We start from the raw sequence: 19028 nt of genomic DNA, 5'->3' as shown, positions 1-19028 counted from the left end.
CCTGAAGAAAAGTCAGGAACCACTGTGACAGACTGCCTGCCCTCTGTGTGTCACATGTATGCCATTTGGCTGCAGAATTGGTGTGGCCACACAACACAAGGAGGGGACAGGATTTTGGCACAGAGTGCATCCCTGTACAACCATCCAGCTTCTTGTGCCAAAAGGGGCATGGAGTGGGGGGGGGGCAGGGAGGAGCTGGGATCCTTAATTAGCATCCTAACTTAGCTCTAACTGCAGCTTTGTTCCATGGTGGGAGAATACTTCCACTCCCTTCTCCCCATTTTGCCCTCCCATACACTTTCCCTGGTACAGTTCCCTCGTGTCCAGCTGAGTTACACAGCCTGTAAACTGGAGAAAATTGATTAACGACAGTGAGCAGCCAAGGTTTGTTGCACTATCCATAGGCTCATTGTAGTTTCAGGCCATTCAATATTTCCTTTTTTTCTAGGTGAGCTACCGGGACCAGAAGGTGGACCTTATAAGAATAAGAAACCCATGGGGGCAAGTGGAGTGGAATGGCCCTTGGAGTGACAAGTCAGTGTTTCTGTCACTAGCACTTACGTTGCAAAGAATCTGGGTTAACAAAGAAGGGCTAAGTCAATGTTATATACATAGTGCTCTGCATTTATCTTCAGCTCATGGTGTTACTTAAATATTTAAATTAAGAGTCTGCACAAGCAATAAAAAACTATTGCTTTAATCACAACTACACCTCAGTATTTTCTAGACTGCTTGGATCCCATTTAAAGGGACATTGCCAAGGTTTAGTACCAAAATTTGGGTTTTGATAAAAATGTTATATATGCATATAATGTTACTTATAGAAACTTGTCTTACATATTATATATTACTATATAGCATATGTTATTGAATACCACATGCCTCCACATAAGGCAAGCATGTTTTTGGAAAGACAGAATGAAGAAAAAAAGTTACGGATACATAGAGCAGGGATAGAGTCTGCTCTTCAGCACACCCTCCCTCCCATTCCTGCTTAACCAAAAGCTGAACCTCTACCTGCTACTGAAGACTGGTCTCCATGGGTGAACCTACAAATTTTGAAAAGAGCTAAAAATATCCTGCAAGGCTATGAAATAGGAGAAGAAAGACTAGGAGTTGCTAATAGACAGTGTAACTGCTAGAAGAAAGGTTAGCTTGATTAGTGGCACATTAAAACAATAAAAAGGAGAAATGACTGTTAACACCTGTGGAGGGAAGAACTTTGAGCCATTAAGTCAGCTGAGTCCCTCAGTTGCCTAAGTAGAAATACCACTGCTGCCTTGACCAGGAATCAATGCAGGAGCAGGAATCAAAGCAGGGTGCTTCCATTCCAAGCAGAAAATCAGCTTCCCCAGTTAAGACATGCACTCTAATTTGGGGGGCCTAATTTCTGGGGAAAAGACATGCATGAAATACAAGTAAATATCATATATTATATTAATATAAGTGTGGTCATGAATTTTGAGGATAATTCCAATGGAAAATGCATATTTTTATATTTTAACATTCCCTTTGCAGCTTTTTCAGCATAACCATCCAAATGTTGGGCTGCTGAATGACCCTGCCATGTATAGAGACTGAGCAGACTCTCACTATGTAGCATCCCTCTACTGACATTCATTGTGTTCTGTTTGTAATGCTACCAGAGCTGCATTGTACACAGTAACTAGGCCCAGGCAAGGAGCCAAGCTGCATTTAACTGTTAAAAGTAGTTACTGGGTCCCCTCTGTGCCCATGTGGTTCCTTAATATTATGTTTGTTGTGCAAAGACCAAAAGACTCAGTAGGTCCCAACAGTGAAACTTCCTAAACTGCTTTTAATATCCACAATAGGCAAAATACAAATTACTACCATTTTGGAAGGAAACTCCATAGATAGTTTAAATAAATTAAGTTTTATAAAGTTTATATATATAAACTTAATTTAATTTGTATGTATACACGGCCTGTTTCTTTTCTCCCTTCCATCACCTTACCTCCAATATCATCAACTGAGATTGTCCTTGTTTTACACTAGAGTAAATAAGAGGAGACTCAATTCTATAATTTAATCTGATTCTCACTCAACAACCTGTTTAATAATGGTGGGTTCATCTACACGTGGTTTACTGCAAATCTGAGTAACTAGCTCTGCAGTAAAGCATTACAGTCTACACATGCACTGGTATTAGGGTGCAGTCAATTAATTAACTCTGCCACGAGATAGTACTGGCAGGGACAGCATTATCTTATGGCAGAGTCATTACATGTGCTTAAACGCATGTGTAGACAGTGACAGAGGCTGGCTGAGGCATGCAGGAGCCACACAGTTCTGCACTTTCAGCACTCTAATCCCCCAGCCAGCCCCTCCACCTCCCGATGCCACCACTTGGAGCCCGCAGTTGAACCCCTGTGCCCCCTGCCAGTCCAGGCTGCTCCACCTGGGCTCAAATTGCTGCTGTCCAGGTACACATGTAAGTGTTGCACCTGGGAGCAGCTGACTCTGGCTCAAACAGCTCCAGAGTTTATCGTGTTGAATTAGTTGCGTGTGTACATGTACCCAGTGAAACTTAATCAGAATCAAGCACTGTTTCAAAACTATTCCAAAATGAATCCCAAATATGTATGATCTTTTGCTAAATCATCCCCAGATTAGAGAATAATTGATTGGTATAATTACTGACCTTTGCATATTTAGGAATTAGGATCAGGACAACCATCTAGCTTATTGAAATGTTTATTCAAAGTCCCATCTCTGCCAAATAGAGCTCTGATTGTGTGCACAGAAGTGCTACTACATGCCACAGTGCCAGTACACAGTCCCATAGAAGCCAACAGGGCTCTAAGTAGAAGCAGGAATCTTCATGACTATACCGACTTGCAGGGTAAAGGCTTGGGTTAGAAATCTCCTGCAAGACTTCTGCCACTCCATGCTTAGAATCAGACTGGAAATATACTACTACAACAGCAGTTCTGTAGGAAGTACCAAGGTCTTTCTGTTTCTATCCCTCCTAATACCTAATAACTTTGCTTGAGAGGGTGTAGAGGAGAGCCATGCAAATGAGCTTGAAAGAGTGCAGAGGAGAGCTACGTGCATGATCAGAGGTCAGACCTTATGATGAAAGGCTGAGACCTATGGGACTCTTCAGCCTGGAAAGCGCAGGCTCAGGGGTGATCTGGTGGCCACCTATAAGTTTATCAGGCGTGCTCACCAGAATCTGGGGGAACATCTGTTCATCAGAACACCCCAAGGGATGACAAGGTCAAGTGGTCACAAACTCCTCTGTGACTGTTTCAGGTTGGACATAAGGAAGAACTTCTTTACAGTCTGAGCCCCTAAGGTTTGGAGTAGAGTGCTGCCGGAGGTGATTCAAGCACCTACATTGAACATCTTCAAATAAATGGATATTTATCTTGCAGGAATCTTATGATTCCTGCTGATTTCCTGCCCTTGGGGCAGGGGGCTGGACTTGATGATCTTCTGAGGTCCCTTCCAGCCCTAGCATCTATGAATCTATGAATTTATAATACCAGGAACAGCAGAGGTGAATGAAAATGAGAAATCTAATTAAAAACAGAACTTCAGTTATTTAAATATATCTTTTCCCTACCTTACAGAGTATAAGAGCTCTGTCTACTCCCCCTTTCTTTATTTGAAGCAGGATCTGACTCTAAATTACTAAATGTGTCTACACATTCATTAATGTGCCAAAATTATGGCACATTATTTAATACCTGTAATAACTGAATGCTTTTTGTATGATGCCTAATTCCCATTGGTCTAATCTATTGTGCATTATCATGATTTTTGCTGGCCACATTAATGTGCAATAGAATTAGTCCAATGGGCATTAAGCATCTCATGTAGATACATCCACTGGCAACAATGATACAGGTATAAAATTAAGGTTTACAGCACAGCAGGTTACTAAAACCTTGAGGCTTATCTAGAGCTTGGATCATAGTACTTAAATGGACCTTGGTTTCTGTACTATACTTTGTCCTCAGGTTGAGCACTATTGCAAACACAGAAGTACTGGTTAATACAGTACGCAGCCACCTAGAGATATCAGGACTGATCCTGCCACCATCTAAGTCAACAGTTTTTCCAATGGCTTGAGTGAAAGCAGGAGCAAGCAAGGACCCTCAGAGGTATCTGCTGTGCCTACTGTTCAAATACAACCAATCTGAAAGAGTTATCATCTGCTAAAAGGTCCAGCTGGTATTTTTGAATGAGGGAACAGGAAATGCCATGTAGCCTTGTAAAGTTCGATTTCTCTTTTCTTGTAGTTCTTCTGAGTGGCATTTGGTCAGCCCATCTGAGAGGAAACGCTTATGTCAGACCTCACTGGATGACGGGGAGTTCTGGTATGGTACCCTGCTTAATAACGCAGATTCTGGTGAAAAATGAAGAAAGTAAGCAAGCAAGCCATGGTGTGAACAGAAGGGTGTCTCTGAACAAGGAAATGATTGATTTAATCCATAGAGAAGGCAAGGTCAATAAACCCAGGGCATGTACATGTGTTTGAGAGACCCAATCTACAATCATGTGGCTTGCTTTAAGCTGAAAAATCATAGATCAGGTCCCCACTTGTGCACATGTTCACTGGTATGAGGAGCCACTGGAAATGTGGGAACGTGATCTAAGTAAGTTGGGGTGGGGTGCAGAGTGAACAGTATTAGGGGAGGCCATTGGGTTTCATGGGTCCACAGTGAAGGAGCTTGTCTGTCTGGGACTGGGGGCATTGTAGGGCTAAAAATAGCCTGGTAAGGTTGAAGAGTTAGGAAAAGCACAGCACTGGGGCTTCAAATGTGTACATACTTTCAATTAGATCAGGCACAGGTTAGCCCAGTCTACATAGTACACTTCCTTAGGTGAACTGAGTTAGATCAGGCCAGCCATTTTTGCCCAGTCTAAACTCCCCAGCCTAACTCCACTGAGTTAGGTCAATCTAAGTGTCATGTCTGCAGATACCCCAAGATTCACATCACTTTGCATATAGATATTCTTAATAACAGAGTATATCTTTAAGATGTTTAATATGGTTTCCTTAAGATTTTGCATTAACATATTTAGACTATGATGGGTTACACCCGGAGTGATGCCAAGACCTCACCACTCATGCAAGTTTCATTGGGACCTGGTGGTGCCCAGAACCTATCGAGATCACATTTTCTGTATGAGCTTTGTGCTGAGATAACTACTATGCTCCAGACTGACCCTATGGTATTCCTAGCACAGTCAGGACAGACTTTCATTGCACAGTAGGTTCCCTAATTCCTAAAACTGGTTCATAGGGTTTGATGTTACCAGTACCTGTAAATGTGTATGAGCATTTGTGATTGGTACACATTTAGTTATTGATACTCAACACCTTTGGAGTAAAAACCCGTTCAGAAGATATATGCAATGCAGTGGAACAATGAAGTACCATAAACTAAAATGAAAGATGAAAATAAATGAGAAAGTGAGCACAGAACCTGATGTGGAAATTGCTGTGAAAACATATAATATTATTGAGAACAGCTGAGATATTGTGGGAGGAACAACCGGAAAGACAGCAAATGGATGATTTACAGATGGTCCCCACATGTATCAGCCATACCATACACTTGTGACCATACCATACACTTGTGAAGTTGTGTCTGCCTGTTGTTGACACAGGGAGAACTTTAGTTCTGCACAGCTGGTATGTCCCTAAGGCTTGATGCTGATCTCATTTATACTAGTGTAAAACAAAGTAGTATTTCCACCAGTGTAGTTACTCTATATTTACAGTGCAATCTTACTGCATGTAGTACAACCTAAGTCCAATTATTACTCTAAAAAGGGATTTAAGATATAATGCTATGCAACATGGTGGATCAAACAAAGGTGATTTCTCTGCAAACTGCAGGATCCAGAAAAAAAATAATCCACTGACTGATATTTTTATATAGAATACAGTATTCTGTTTTATTTTACTGGTGTTAGTTTTAAAATGAAGTATGCAGTAGAGTTAAATGCTCACAAATGGCATGATGATTGTGCATGAAAATCTATCTGTTAATTGGGACTTAATATTCAAGACCTGTGGGCGTGTCTACATGTGCATTTAAGTGCGCCTAAACTTTAATGAATATTAAGCGGATTTAGGCAGGCATCTACACATGCAGGCGTTTAAGTGCATTAATGCTGCATGTAGACTGACTTGGGACTAAATTTAGTCCCAAGTCAGTCCACACACAAAGTGTTAACCGGCTTTAACGCGTCTACACATTCATTAATGCACTTTAACTATTTGCGCCTAAATTTGATACCTGCATTTAGGCGTAAATTCTCCATTTTTAAAGCATATTAAGGACATACACCTGTAAATGGACACCCTAATGCACCTTAAATTTAGACTAATGCACCTTAAAGCATCTCATGTAGACTCACCCTGTGAGTTCTAACCTTCTCAGGTGACAGATGAAGGCCATTGATTGATTCAGGCACAAATGGTTGGCAAACTGTAAGCAAATTATCAAGATCAAGTTTAGCAGGTTTTGACTGTTTAGAAACCTTCCACACCTGTTCATCACATTTATGCCTACTAATACCACTTGAATTGTGTCATCTCTCAAAGCATGGTTTACCACTTTGTCCCAAGTGGGCCTCACCTTGTGAAAGGCTGACTCATTCCTTTCAGGGTAGCACATCAGAGGCCACACAAATGCACTTTCCCTGTACCTTGTGTTATGTGTTTCCTTAAAGCCCTGGTGTCAGAGATCTAGCTCAAAGAGCCACATCATCCAGCCCCTAGTGTTGGCCCCTCCCAGAGACAATTCAGGACCCTCCCACAGTAGCCATGGCTGTTCTGGCTTGTCCAAGATGGCCTGCATGTGGTGCCAGTTCCAACTGGTCTGGGTCAGACACTGCATGCAGTACAGGTCATGGAGAGAGCACCATGTGTGTGGTGTAGTCCAGACCAGCTAAACCAGGTGTGGGATCCAGCAAGTGGAAGCTGAAGGAGAAAGAGGGCTTTGTGGGTCCCCCACATGCCAGATCTGATGCCCACTTTGGCCTGCGCTGTATACAGAGCCCATTCCAGCTGGTCCAGGGCCCACACTGTATCCTGTATTCACCCTTGATTGCCTGGAGCAGGAGCTTTGTGCCACTCACATCCCAATCCAGTCAGAGCAAGTTCTACATGTGGTGTAATCCCAGAGCAGCCAAAGCAAGTGCTGTGGGCAATGGATCCAGAACACAGTGGGTGGCCCCTGGGCCTGATCCAGCCTGTGGGACTGGCCCTGTGCTGTTCATCTTGCCCATGGATTGGTCCTGGGTCACTCAACTGCTGCAAAGCCAGATGAGTTTGACACCCCTGCCTTAAAAACATGAAAGAATTAAATGAACAAAACCCCAACATATTAGTTTCTGAAGTTTTCTTACAATTTTTGTGCCTATAGTTTGCTGTCTTTTAGAGCAATGTGGCCTTGTGTGTAGAGTCCTTGACTGGAACTCAGGAGAATTGGCTTCGATTCTTGGCTCTGCCACTGGCCTAGAGGAGAACTGGATTCAAGTTTTTGATTCGGATCACTGTCCCTGATTTGATTTGACTGAATCTGAATCTGAAGATTAAATGCTAATTCGGAGAATTAGTGATTCAGACATAGACACGGCTTTAAAAGTTTTTTCTACATACCTCGAGGTACAAGCACGGATCATGAATGCTGCAATGCTGGGGCTCATGGAGTGTCCCACAGAAGTGGGTGGGGGCCCTCCTCATGCTCAGTGGCAAACCTGGAAATACTCCTGGTCCACTTCCAGGTCTGCTGGGGAGCATACTGAGGGCTCCCCCGGGTGCCCCTGGCTCAGTCATTGGCCACAGGAGAATCATGGGTACCCCCCAGACCCAGGAGGCACCAATCACTGAGCTGGGGGGAAGAGGGGGGGAGCCCAGCATGCTGCCCGGTGGACCTGGAAGTGGACCGGAAGTCCTTCTGGTCCATTTCCAGGTCTGCTGCTGTTAAGCACGCTAGGGAGTTCCCCCCCCCACACACACACTTCTGTGGGACGCTCCATCTGCCCCACCATCACAGCATTCATGAGCTGCCTGCTACCTAGAAGTATGTAGAAAAAACATTTAAAGCTGTCTCTATGTCCAAATCGCTGAATCAATTTGGAGGGTTCCAATTCGATTTGCAGAGGGTAAAGGGTCCTCTGATTTGATTTGGAGATTTGGCCACCGAATCAGGCTGAATCTCTGCTGAATTGAAGCAGGGACCAAAGCTTCATGCAGCTCTACTATTTACGTGGTTTCATTTCAAATAGAAATGGGAAACTGGTCAAAAGATGAGAGGGTCTAGTGAATGTCACATTATCAAAACAGCACAAGGCAGGAGTGTCAAACTCACTTTTGCTCTGGGCAGGATCCAGATCGTGGGTCCTCAGAGGCTGGGTCTGGGCTGCAAGGAGCTTCCCAGGCTAGCTCTATACTTCATGGTAGTGACAGTGGCAGAGAGAGCAGAAGGTTAACACAGGTGTCACTCATCCTGCCACTGACACATGTCCCCACTGGGGCTCTGTAGTTTGGAATTCAGTACAGGCCCTGCCCTTGCCAGCCCCACCCCTGAGTTCCTGGCCCATGTAGGAGCCCCATGGGCTGAGTGAAACAGCTTTATTAACCATATGTTTGACAGTCCTGGCATTAAGCAAATGAGAAAAGGCTGAGTGAACTGTGTTTTGCAAATTTTAAAGCACATGTAAGATATTTTGAACAGGTAATGCATTTTTAATAATTCTTTTGGTCCCATTTACTTTTTTGCTTCCTAGTGACTAAGCAAAATATTAATGTGTCTAGGGCTGGCTTCTGAAATCAGTCATTTAAACTAAATTATTCTGGATTTGCACCAAGTATAGCTAAAATCAGTCTTGTAAGAGAAGACTACTGAGGAGATCACATTTTATACTCATTACTGTTCCTCCTCTAGCAGATGGGAGGAATAGCCAGTAGCAGGGATACTGGTAGTAGTTAGGAAATCAACCACCTCCCACAGATGCAGGTTCAAGTTCTGTTCCTATTTAAACCAATATACATGCAGAACAAGCCCAGTGAAGTAAGGGGAATCCCTTCACATTTATATCTGTGTAACTAAGAGCAAAATCTTACCTATGAGATCTGAGTGCCCTGTCAATTCACCAGAGCGCCCCAAGGGATGATAAGATCAAATGGTCACAAACTCCTCTGCGACCGTTTCAGGCTGGACATAAGGAAGAACTTCTTTACTGTCTGAGCCCCCAAGGTTTGGAATAGGCTGCCGCCAGAGGTGGTTCAAGCACCCACTTTGAATGCCTTCAAGACACTTTCGGATGTTTATCTTGCTGGGATCCTATGATCCCTGCTGACTTCCTGCCCCTGCGCAGGGGGCTGGACTCAATGATCCTCCGGGGTCCCTTATATCTATGAAATCTATGAAATTTTACAGCATGTGGCCAAAAAGCCATAAATGGCACAGTGTAACTAGGAAATTGAGCTAGCTACCTAGAAGCAAGAGGTGCTGTTATGCTCCTCTGGTTCTCATAGTATCAAGGACTGAAGTGAGAATTAGAGTCAGCCTGGCATTCAGAGCTAGCGGCATGCAGGAATACTGAAGAAAAAAGCTGACACATGCAGTAAGAATAAATACTGTTGTTTGCTCTCCCACAAACTCAAGTTGTAAAAAAGCTCTAGTTGAGTGTAAATTAAAGGAGCCCCAGACAGATGTTATTTATGCAGCAGAATATGGGTCTCATGATACATAGAAGGTCTGCACTATCTGCATGCCAGCTTGAGGGGGCTGTGTCTTATCAGCTTACCCCATTACCAGGACACTTACATTCACTAATCACTACCTGCCCAGCATGAAATATGCGCCCCACTACATTATTTTCCTTCCTTATTTCTTTTGCTGCATATATGGTTCCTGGGGGTATGGTTCATGTTGTTTTATATATGGTGACTGCTCCTCCCATTGTTTCTCACTCCAGCTGTGATGCTGAATTCTCAGTGCAGACCCTACTGAGGTCAGATGTCTAATTTCAGTCATTTTGATGCCTACATTTGAGGCGCCTAAGGAAGCAATCCAGATTTTGCCCTAACTCAGCTTCAGTCAGTGAAGTTAGAACACTGCAAGAGGCATCTCAGAGGACATCTACACATGTATTAATGTGTTTCAGTTAATGCACATTAAATCTTGTACCTTCATCGTGACATACTAGGAAAATGCACATTAGCCTGTCTTAATGCACATTAACTAAAGAGCACCATTTTAAGTGACACTAAATGCACATTAGCCTATTTTAATGTGCATTAATGAAATAGCACATATTTTTGAGTGACACTTTAATGTGCATTAAAACATACATGTAGATGCAACCAGAAAGACATAAATCAGGCTCACTTATATCAGTGAAAGGACTGACACCAATGTAAATGAGAGGAGATGCATGCCTGCCGAGACAGGTACTGGACAGCTGTATAAAGTGTATATCAGCATAGCTCAGTGTATAGCTGGTGGTGGTGCTCTGATGTACACTAACTGGTGGTCTGCCTCTGTGTTCTGATGCTCTGAGATCAGAATGAGCTTATGGGAGTACATTTTTACCAGGCTGCTGGTGGTGGTGTGTCACTAGTGCACAACACTGAGTTCTTTCTCTGGTCTTTCATTTAGGATGAAATTTGAAGACTTTAAAATGCATTTTGATAAAGTGGAGATCTGCAACCTCACACCTGATGCACTTGAGGGCAATGCTGCCCAGAAGTGGGAGGTGACAGTTCACCAAGGGAGCTGGGTCCGGGGTTCTACTGCTGGAGGATGCAGAAATTTTCTAGGTGAACATCTATTTCTCCTGGAAGTGTCATACTCCTATGGAAGCATCCATTACAGACAGAGTTCTTTATTTCTCCCTTACTCCAGCCACAGGTGTGGAAAGAACAAGGCTGACGGAATCTCAACTAACTTAACCCAACCAAATATCAAAATGTCCTTACTGTTCTGCTTGAGATTTTCAGGGCAAAAAATACTTTTTTCTTTACCTTTAAGTTTACTGGGTCTGATTCTTCTTGCATGAATCAGTAATAATTCCAGTAAGATCAATAAAATTACAGCAGAGAGTACAAGGGAGAGAACATCCAGTCATATTAGCACGCCAAGAGTTGGCCCTTTGTATTTTCATAAAACCTCATTTGTTTTCAACAAAACCCCAGACATCCTCTAACTTTTATCTCTTATTTAAGCCATTGCCATTTAATGAAATATTAGGTCTGAAATATGTTCTTATGTATACCAAACCTCATTAAGCAGTTCAGGATTTGTTTGAGTTTCGGCAGAGTTGTAATGAGATAATTGTAATATGGGATTGAAAATGTTGGGGTTGAGGGTGGAGGAAAGATGACCCAAACCTCAATGTAATTTCCATTGTCCTTTTTTGGTTCTGTTTTTTGGGTTTTGCTTTAGTTTGTTTTTTTGAGGGGAAAAAAATCTGGTATTCTTTCCACTGGCAGAGACCTTTTGGACAAATCCACAGATCAAGCTATGTTTGACAGAGAAAGATGATGGGCAAGATGAATGCACATTTTTAGTGGCTCTGATGCAAAAGGATCGGCGTAAACTCAAAAAAATAGGTGCTGAAATGCTAACAATTGGCTATTCTATTTATGAGGTACTGTACTTATTTTTTTAGAATGCAATTACCATTCTGTGTCTGTGTCTATCTGGGTGTTATACCAGTCTAATTTGGTATATCACACTCACTATTTTAGTATCTAATCATCTGCATTCTTTAAACAATTAATAGAGAGCTTAGGTTTTCCTTTAAAATGCCCTTTCTAGAGAAGGCCATTGCCTTGTGGCAAATGGACTTCCGCTCTCCTGAGACCCCTGCAGTTTTGTCAAAGTGCCTGACAGTCAGACCAGCGTTTCTCAACTCATGGGTCACATCCCAAAAGTGGGTTACAAGAATATACGAAAGGGTATGAAAGACAAACTTTAAAAATGGATTCTCCTTTAAAGGAGAAAAATGCAGGAAATGGTGGGTTTCCCCTTGCAGGCTGGCAGAGTTGCAGCCTGCAAGGGGCTGCTTGGGGCTGGGGGGAATGGGAGGAGGGTGATCAGGTAGAGGGCGCCACATGCACACCAGGCAGTGTGGAGAGCAGCTCTTGCAGTTCTCTCCAGGTAAGTCTATGGGCTGCGGGGAGAGGGGGCATAGATGATGCATCAGGGGAGACGGGAGGCACATGCCCTGCCAGATTTGTGTGCCCACGGTGGGCACGGGTCTGTATCCTGTCTGGACTGGCACAGTCAGGAGCTGCCTCCACAGCCCAGCAGGCAGGACCCAGTGCAGGAAGACAAAGTGGTGCAGAGAAACTTGTTGCTGCTGCCACTGCTGGGACCCCCACACCAGCCACGCCGCCAGCAACATGAGAAATAATGGCCAGAGTGGGGGCTGCAGTGCCCTCACCTCCTCCCGCTGCCAGCCATTCACCCTCTACCCCACTGCCATGGGCCATCTGCTACTGCCACCACCACCAAAGTTCCTTGTAAGGTGCATGCACACGCAGCCGTGCACAACTAAAAGTGTGCCCATGCACAGCTTTTTCAAGGCCATGCACCAGGAGAGGCTGGGAGCCGGGGGCTGGCACGGGTTCTGCCAGCTCTGGGGAAGTGCTGCTTTGCTCCCCCACATGGCCTTGGGAGACGTGTCCCGCAATGTCCTGGAGCCGGAGGAGCCTCACTGGGGCAGGTAGTAGCTCCTCCCCAAGGTGAAGCAAGGCAGGGATGGAGGCTGGGGTGGGCAGCTGGCCTGGGCTCTGCCAGCTCTGAGGAAGTGCTCCACTCCATGCCCCTGATGTGGGGGAGTGGAGTACTTCCCTGGAGCCCGCGCCAGCCCCCGGCTCCAGCCCCTGGCCCCCAACCCCCAGGCCCAACCCCCAGCCTCCAGCCCCTGGCCCCCAGCCCCAGCCCCTAGCTCCAGCTTCTGGCCCCAAGCCCCCGGCCTCCAGCCCCCTTTGATAAGTGTCCCAAGCTAGACCAAGGTGGCACGCTCTTGGACTGAGGCGGCACGGTCATGGACCGCTACTCCTTAGAGGGAACATCGGCCACCACTCCCCTCAGGCCACAGCTCTACCCCAGAGGGCATGATTGCTGATAGGCAGCATGGGCGACCTCACGAAAGCAGCAGTGGTGGCTGTTCCATGACAGAAGGGTAGAGCCACAACCCAGTGCATGAGCAGCTGGCAGTGGGAGGAGGTGAGCACAGTGCAGCGCCCCCATTTCCCCCATCCATTACTCCTCATGCTGTTGCTGGCACAGCTGGTGCAGGGGTCCCAGTGGTGGTAGCAGCAACAAACCTCACTGCCCCACTCCGCCCTCCTGTGCTGGTACTGCCTGCTGGACCATGGAGGTGTCTCCTTCCTGTTCCAGTCTGGCCAGGCTGCAGCCCTGTGCCTATTGTGGGTGCACAAATGGGGGGGCACATTCCCCACCATGTCCCACCTCCCACCCGCTGCCCCACACACTGGGGAGCTGGGGCCTGGGGACAGGGGGAAGTGGGTCAGGAGTTAGGAGCACCAGCAGGGCTGGGGGGAGTGGGAGTCTGTGGTCTAGGAGGTGGGGGCACTGGCAAGGCCAGGGGGCTGTTTTCTATTTAAACTATTTATTGAGTCAGGACTACCCATCAATGTTTACAAATGGGTCCTGGTACAAAAAAAGTTGAGAAGCACTGAGCTACACTGTCTCACTGCATCCAAGCTCCACTTTACATGAGATGAAGGCCAGGGTGCCAGCAATGGCTCTCTGATCCTTAATGGTAGACTGTGTTACGCATGCACGCAGGAGTGGAAGTTTGGCTCTGTGATTCTAGATCATGAAGAATGGTGAGAGTCTGATGTATCTGTCCCAACACTTTGATTACTCTGAATACAGTAATTAAAAAGTATCTCTATTGCAGAGCCCTAGCAAGGATGGCCACTTGCCCAAAGACTTCTTCAGATACCATGCTTCCAAGGCAAGGAGCAAAACCTACATTAATCTAAGGGAAATCTCTGATCGATTCCAGCTGCCACCTGGGGATTACGTTCTTATTCCTAGCACTTTTGAGCCACATCGGGAAGCTGACTTCTGCCTGAGAATCTTCTCTGAGAAGAAAGCCATTACCCAGTAAGTAGCCTATGATGACATGTTTTAATAAAGGGAGTAAGTTATTTACAGAAAAAGCCTTTGTACAGTGTATGAAGAGTGGAATGAACACTTGTACCATACAAGTCCCACTTAAACTATTTTATGGGTTGATTAAAATAGTACATGGACCTGAGACTCTGTGCAGAGGTACATGTTTCCAGAAGTTAATACTTTGTCCCATATTTGCCTTTGAAAAATCTAAACAGAAAGGATTCCCTGCAAAGTCTTTTCTTGCTGAATGTAATTTTGTTTCCTTCAGGGATCTGGATGAAAATGTTGCCATTGATCTCCCAGAGGTAAGTATACAGAGCTATGGATTAATTCAGCATAATCCAGCATGTTTTATTTGCACTAGAGGAACATGAATACATAAGACATTTATTGGACAATTGACTAATTAACGGTGCAGTAAACATCTCAATGTCTACACATGTGCCCCTATTAGGGCACATGAAACTAATAAACTCCACAGCAAGGTTGGGACTTGTAAATATGCACAAAAGGTTACGCTAGATATATATTGTTCCTGGAGCTTCCTAGGAACAATAAACTGTGGAATAGTAAACTCCACAGTTTACTGCTATGCAATAATGGCCCATGTAGACTTGCCCTGTTTGGTCAAAGCTGGTTCCTTTCCTAGAATTTTATGCAAGCACTGTTATTTTGTAGGTGACTGAAATTTGCTGTTATGTTGGCTGTAATAAAACAACCATAATAATACAAATAATAATTTTTCATGGGTTTGCTGATAAATAGCTGGAGTCAGAAGGTAATTAAGGGCTGGATCCTCAGTTGGTATAAATCATCACAGCTCACTAAACACCACTAACAGCTCCCCTGAAGGTGCAGACAGAAGTGCAGCTCCTGGGTCTAACTCTCATAGCACATCACAGAAAGCACCATGAATTAGACTGATCCTCCTGACACAATTGATGCTAGCTGTTGGGTCACGGGTGGGTGATTGAGCTCCAATTTGGAACCAATATAGGGAGAGAGGCTGTGTTTCTGCAGCCTCTTCCCCTAGCTCCACCCTCCCAGTTCCCATTTTGTCTCAGGATGGGAGAGAAGGCAGGGGAGGGAGGTCCATTCTGGGGCTTTCCCAGCCATGCTGGAATGGAGGGGTAGGTGGATTGGAGCCCCTTCCAGTGCTGGCTAAGCAACCTCCAGAATGAGCTTCCTCCACTCCCTTCCCCCACTACCATTCTGAAAACAGTCCTGGGAGCAGCACTGGGCTGTGTCAGCTGAGTCCTGCTCCTGGCATATGGAGCTAATGAAGATGCTCCACTTTGGAGCACCTTCATCTTAACCCTCATGTAATGAGGCTTCTGATTGTGGCAAGATCAGGCTCTTTTAAAGACTTTCAAGGGCCAGATAGGGCATAAATTATCAGTTCTGCCTGTGTCTTGAGCCTTTAGTAAGCTACTACATAGAATCCTATTACACAATGAAAGTCTAAGAACTCCCAAATATGTATGTACATTCAACTACCCAGACACACTTATTCATGGGATTTTGTGGGGTGAGAAATAGCAACACATTTATGATAACTCAGTAAGCAGTTTTTGCTTTTGAACGTTCAAGTGGCATTCCTCTTGGCAGTAAGTAAAAGCACTGGCAATAAGAAATAAAGGTAATCATTGCTAATGCACTAGAAGACAGAAAGGGTTAAGACTTTCATTTCAAGTGAAATAAAATCATAAATGCATTTCTCTTGTCAAGATACAAAGGATTTTTCAATGCCCTGGTATTGAAAAATAGGTAAAAATCTATGCATGAGAGCAAGTTTATTTATTTATTTACTTTAATATTTCCCCATTTTTGTTGTAGCCCCCTAATCCAGCCGTAACCCAACAGGAAACTGACGAGGAAAAACAATTCCGGGCACTGTTTGAACAAATTTCAGGAGAGGTGAGTGAAAAATCACAGATGTCCTGCAAAAATCACAAATGTACTGCAAATATAGTGACCCAATATAGAGACATAACAGTAACCACTGCTGTCACTTTAAAACTTTAGGACCTGGAGATATCTGCAGAGGAACTTGAAAATGTTCTGAATGCGGTATTGAAAAAAAGTAAGTGTCAATACTAAATACATTTGCACTGATACAGGGCAAAGCTCCCATGTGCCTTTCATGCAAGGTTTTCTAAATACCTTATAAACCTGGTCATTTTACCATTTCCAGCTGGGGGAAATGAGGCTCAGTTTAGCAATTAGCGACATGTCACAGTAAATCAATGGCAGTGTCAAGAACAGGATCCAAGTTCCCTGATCCAACCGCTAGTATATACTATTTCCTGAAAGACCCAGTGTGGTAAAGGCCTTTAAGAAATGTCCAGCACACAAAGTTCCTTTGTAAGTCTCTTCTTATCTAGGAAAGAGGGAGGAGTGTACAGCCTCCCCTCTCTCCCGGGACGCTTGACCCGTTTGTCAAGGAGACTACATTTTCCTCTCTGTTCCTCTATATCCCAAAGAAGAGTCAGCTGGAAACTTCCCTAACCTAGCTTTGCCATTGAACGGAAAGGAGAACTCAAGCCTAGCCTGCTCTGGGGACTCCAGTCTCAAGTCCTAAGCATCATGTCAGCAGTATGTGTTTGAAAGATCCCAGCCTTCCTCCCTCAGGTCACGTTTTCCCCTTTTTCAACTGCATCCTTTCCTCCACAGATATTTTAAGAAGCCCAAGCTGGAGTGGGGTAGTACTGGCCTACAAGAGTTCTCTTCTAAGTCTTAACTGGTGGACACTATTGTACTCATGGGATCCATTTTTTTCCACAAGCAAAATATTAGAAAATAAATTCTCAGGACCTGATCCCACACCCAATAAAGCCAATAATAAGTGATTTCATTAAATTCCCAATAAGAGTATTCAACTTTGGATCAGATGCTCATTTGTAAGGAGTAAGTCAAGTGTAAATGTAACACCCTTCAAGTGAAACACAAAAATACATAGAACCCCCACCCTGTCACTCCTGCTCTGCAGCCTCAGATTGTCAAGATGGTAAAGTTCCCTGACTGATTGTTAATGAAACTCCAGGTTACTTGTCCCAAATCTAGCCCTGCAGGCCTTACTCATAATAAATAGGGATATTAAATGAGACTCTCACTGAAGTCAGTAGGGTTGCTCCTGTGTGCAAGATTTACAAATTTGGCCCCTGTGGTTCACTCCTTTCCAATGAGATGTAACATTTTAGCATGTTCTCTTTGCTAATGAAGGCATTACAGTTCTTTATGCTTTTAGACATTTTTAGATGGTTGTTTACTGCCCAGTAATGTATTTCTTATTTCATCTTTTCACAGCAAAGAGTATCAAATTCAAGAAATTAAGTCTCATTTCATGCAAAAACATTATTTCTCTTATGGATGTATCCTTTCAAATGTTATGGGAAGACTTTCAGGCTCAAAGCCAAACTGATACTGAATATGTATAAGTGCCTGTAGCTGTCTTCCCTGTTCCTAAGGCTAAGGATGTGCATCGTACTGCAATGAGGTGGAGGTACACTAAGTACAGCAAACAAATGTAAATGTTATAGCCCAGCATAAACTACTGAAACTTATGGTGGGAATTTCAGAAACACTCAGCTTTTACTACAGGCATCAGTGGGAACTGACTTTAGTGGGAACAGAGGTAGGCAAATAGAGGTACTCCAGTGTTGAGCACTTCTGAAAAACTCACCCCTTTGATTTATATTTAAGATGTGGTAGTTGAACTACTGAGCTGCAAGCTGGAAAACCTGGGAATCTCTCTCAGCTAGATCCTTGCACTGAGGTTCCTAGCAAATACCTTTCTTTTCAATTGCTTAGTTACTACTGAAGCTTTTTGACTCTCCAGCTTGAATAACCAGATGCCCATTTATCTAATCCTTTACTATAGTTGGCAAAGCAACAGTAATATTAACCTAGTATCTGGCTCCTGCTTGCTCTATCAGAGCCTATCTAGCCACTAAGTTCTTTCCCTTTTTGCTTTTGTTTAACTTTTCTTTGAATAGACGACAGATCCCCATGAGTATTTGTAATAAAAAAACAAAACAAACACTACTTTATTTCCTCTGAGATGCAGCTGCAAAATCAAAGCTCAATCCATGTTGGCCAAATCTAGTTTCTAAAGTTGGTGCAGTGTAGTATAAAGTTGGAATGATGTTGCAGTCATGATGCTCCAAGACGTATGGAAGAGGAAAGGATTGTTGTGGGTGATATATTTTATTGGCTCGACTGCATGGTTGGGATAGACACAGACAAGCTTTCAAATGCAGGATATTAATCCTTTTCCTTTCCTCCTCCTAAAGTTGGTGAAATTATCCAGCAAAATTCTGTCTAATTTTGAGCAAACCAGGGAAAATTTATTCTTGTGCACCAAAAGCAAATGGAGCTTAGTCAAAACAGTGCTGTACACAGATGCAAATGTAAGGAGGGGCAAGCCAGCATGTGTCTAAATCACATGAAACATTTGCGCAGACCCCCTCTTTTATATTCTACTAAATCTACAAGTTACAGTCTTCCATTGCTCAAAGTTTTAAAACTTGATGTATAAAGTTAGACACCTATATCCATAATAAGGCATCTAAATACGTACCCTGATTTTCAGAGGTGCTGAAGTACCTTTATTAGTTTCAGTTTCATAGTGCTTAGGGTCAGAAGGGACCTAAACAGATCATCAGGTCCGACCCCCTGCCCTGGGTAGGAACGGGTGCCGGGATCATATCACCCCAGCTAATATCTGTCCAGCCTCCCCTTGAAGACCCCCAAGGTAGGAGAGAGCACCACCTCCCTTGGGAGTCTATTCCAGAACCTGGCAGCCCTAACTATAAAGTAATGTCTCCTGATGTCTAGCCTGAACCTTCTCTCTAACAATTTGTGGCTGTTATTCCTAGT

General features: G+C 44.0%; 1 protein-coding gene across 1 annotated transcript in view; it reads left to right on the top strand.

The window, feature by feature from the left end:
• The window catches only part of CAPN9 (calpain 9), a 49485-nt gene that overhangs the window by 18226 nt on the left and 12231 nt on the right, over positions 1-19028 (top strand). The window contains exons 7-15 of the mRNA XM_090043745.1: positions 449-534; positions 4269-4346; positions 10653-10813; positions 11486-11643; positions 13930-14138; positions 14419-14455; positions 15987-16067; positions 16176-16233; positions 17457-17521. Coding sequence (XP_089899871.1) covers positions 449-534; positions 4269-4346; positions 10653-10813; positions 11486-11643; positions 13930-14138; positions 14419-14455; positions 15987-16067; positions 16176-16233; positions 17457-17521 — 933 coding nt within the window. The remainder of the gene's footprint in view (positions 1-448; positions 535-4268; positions 4347-10652; positions 10814-11485; positions 11644-13929; positions 14139-14418; positions 14456-15986; positions 16068-16175; positions 16234-17456; positions 17522-19028) is intronic.

Source organism: Crocodylus siamensis, chromosome 1 (assembly GCF_052110815.1).
Source record: "Crocodylus siamensis isolate JL-2025a chromosome 1, ASM5211081v1, whole genome shotgun sequence".
Lineage (NCBI taxonomy): Eukaryota > Metazoa > Chordata > Crocodylia > Crocodylidae > Crocodylus > Crocodylus siamensis.
This window is presented reverse-complemented; position numbering and strand designations above follow the sequence as displayed.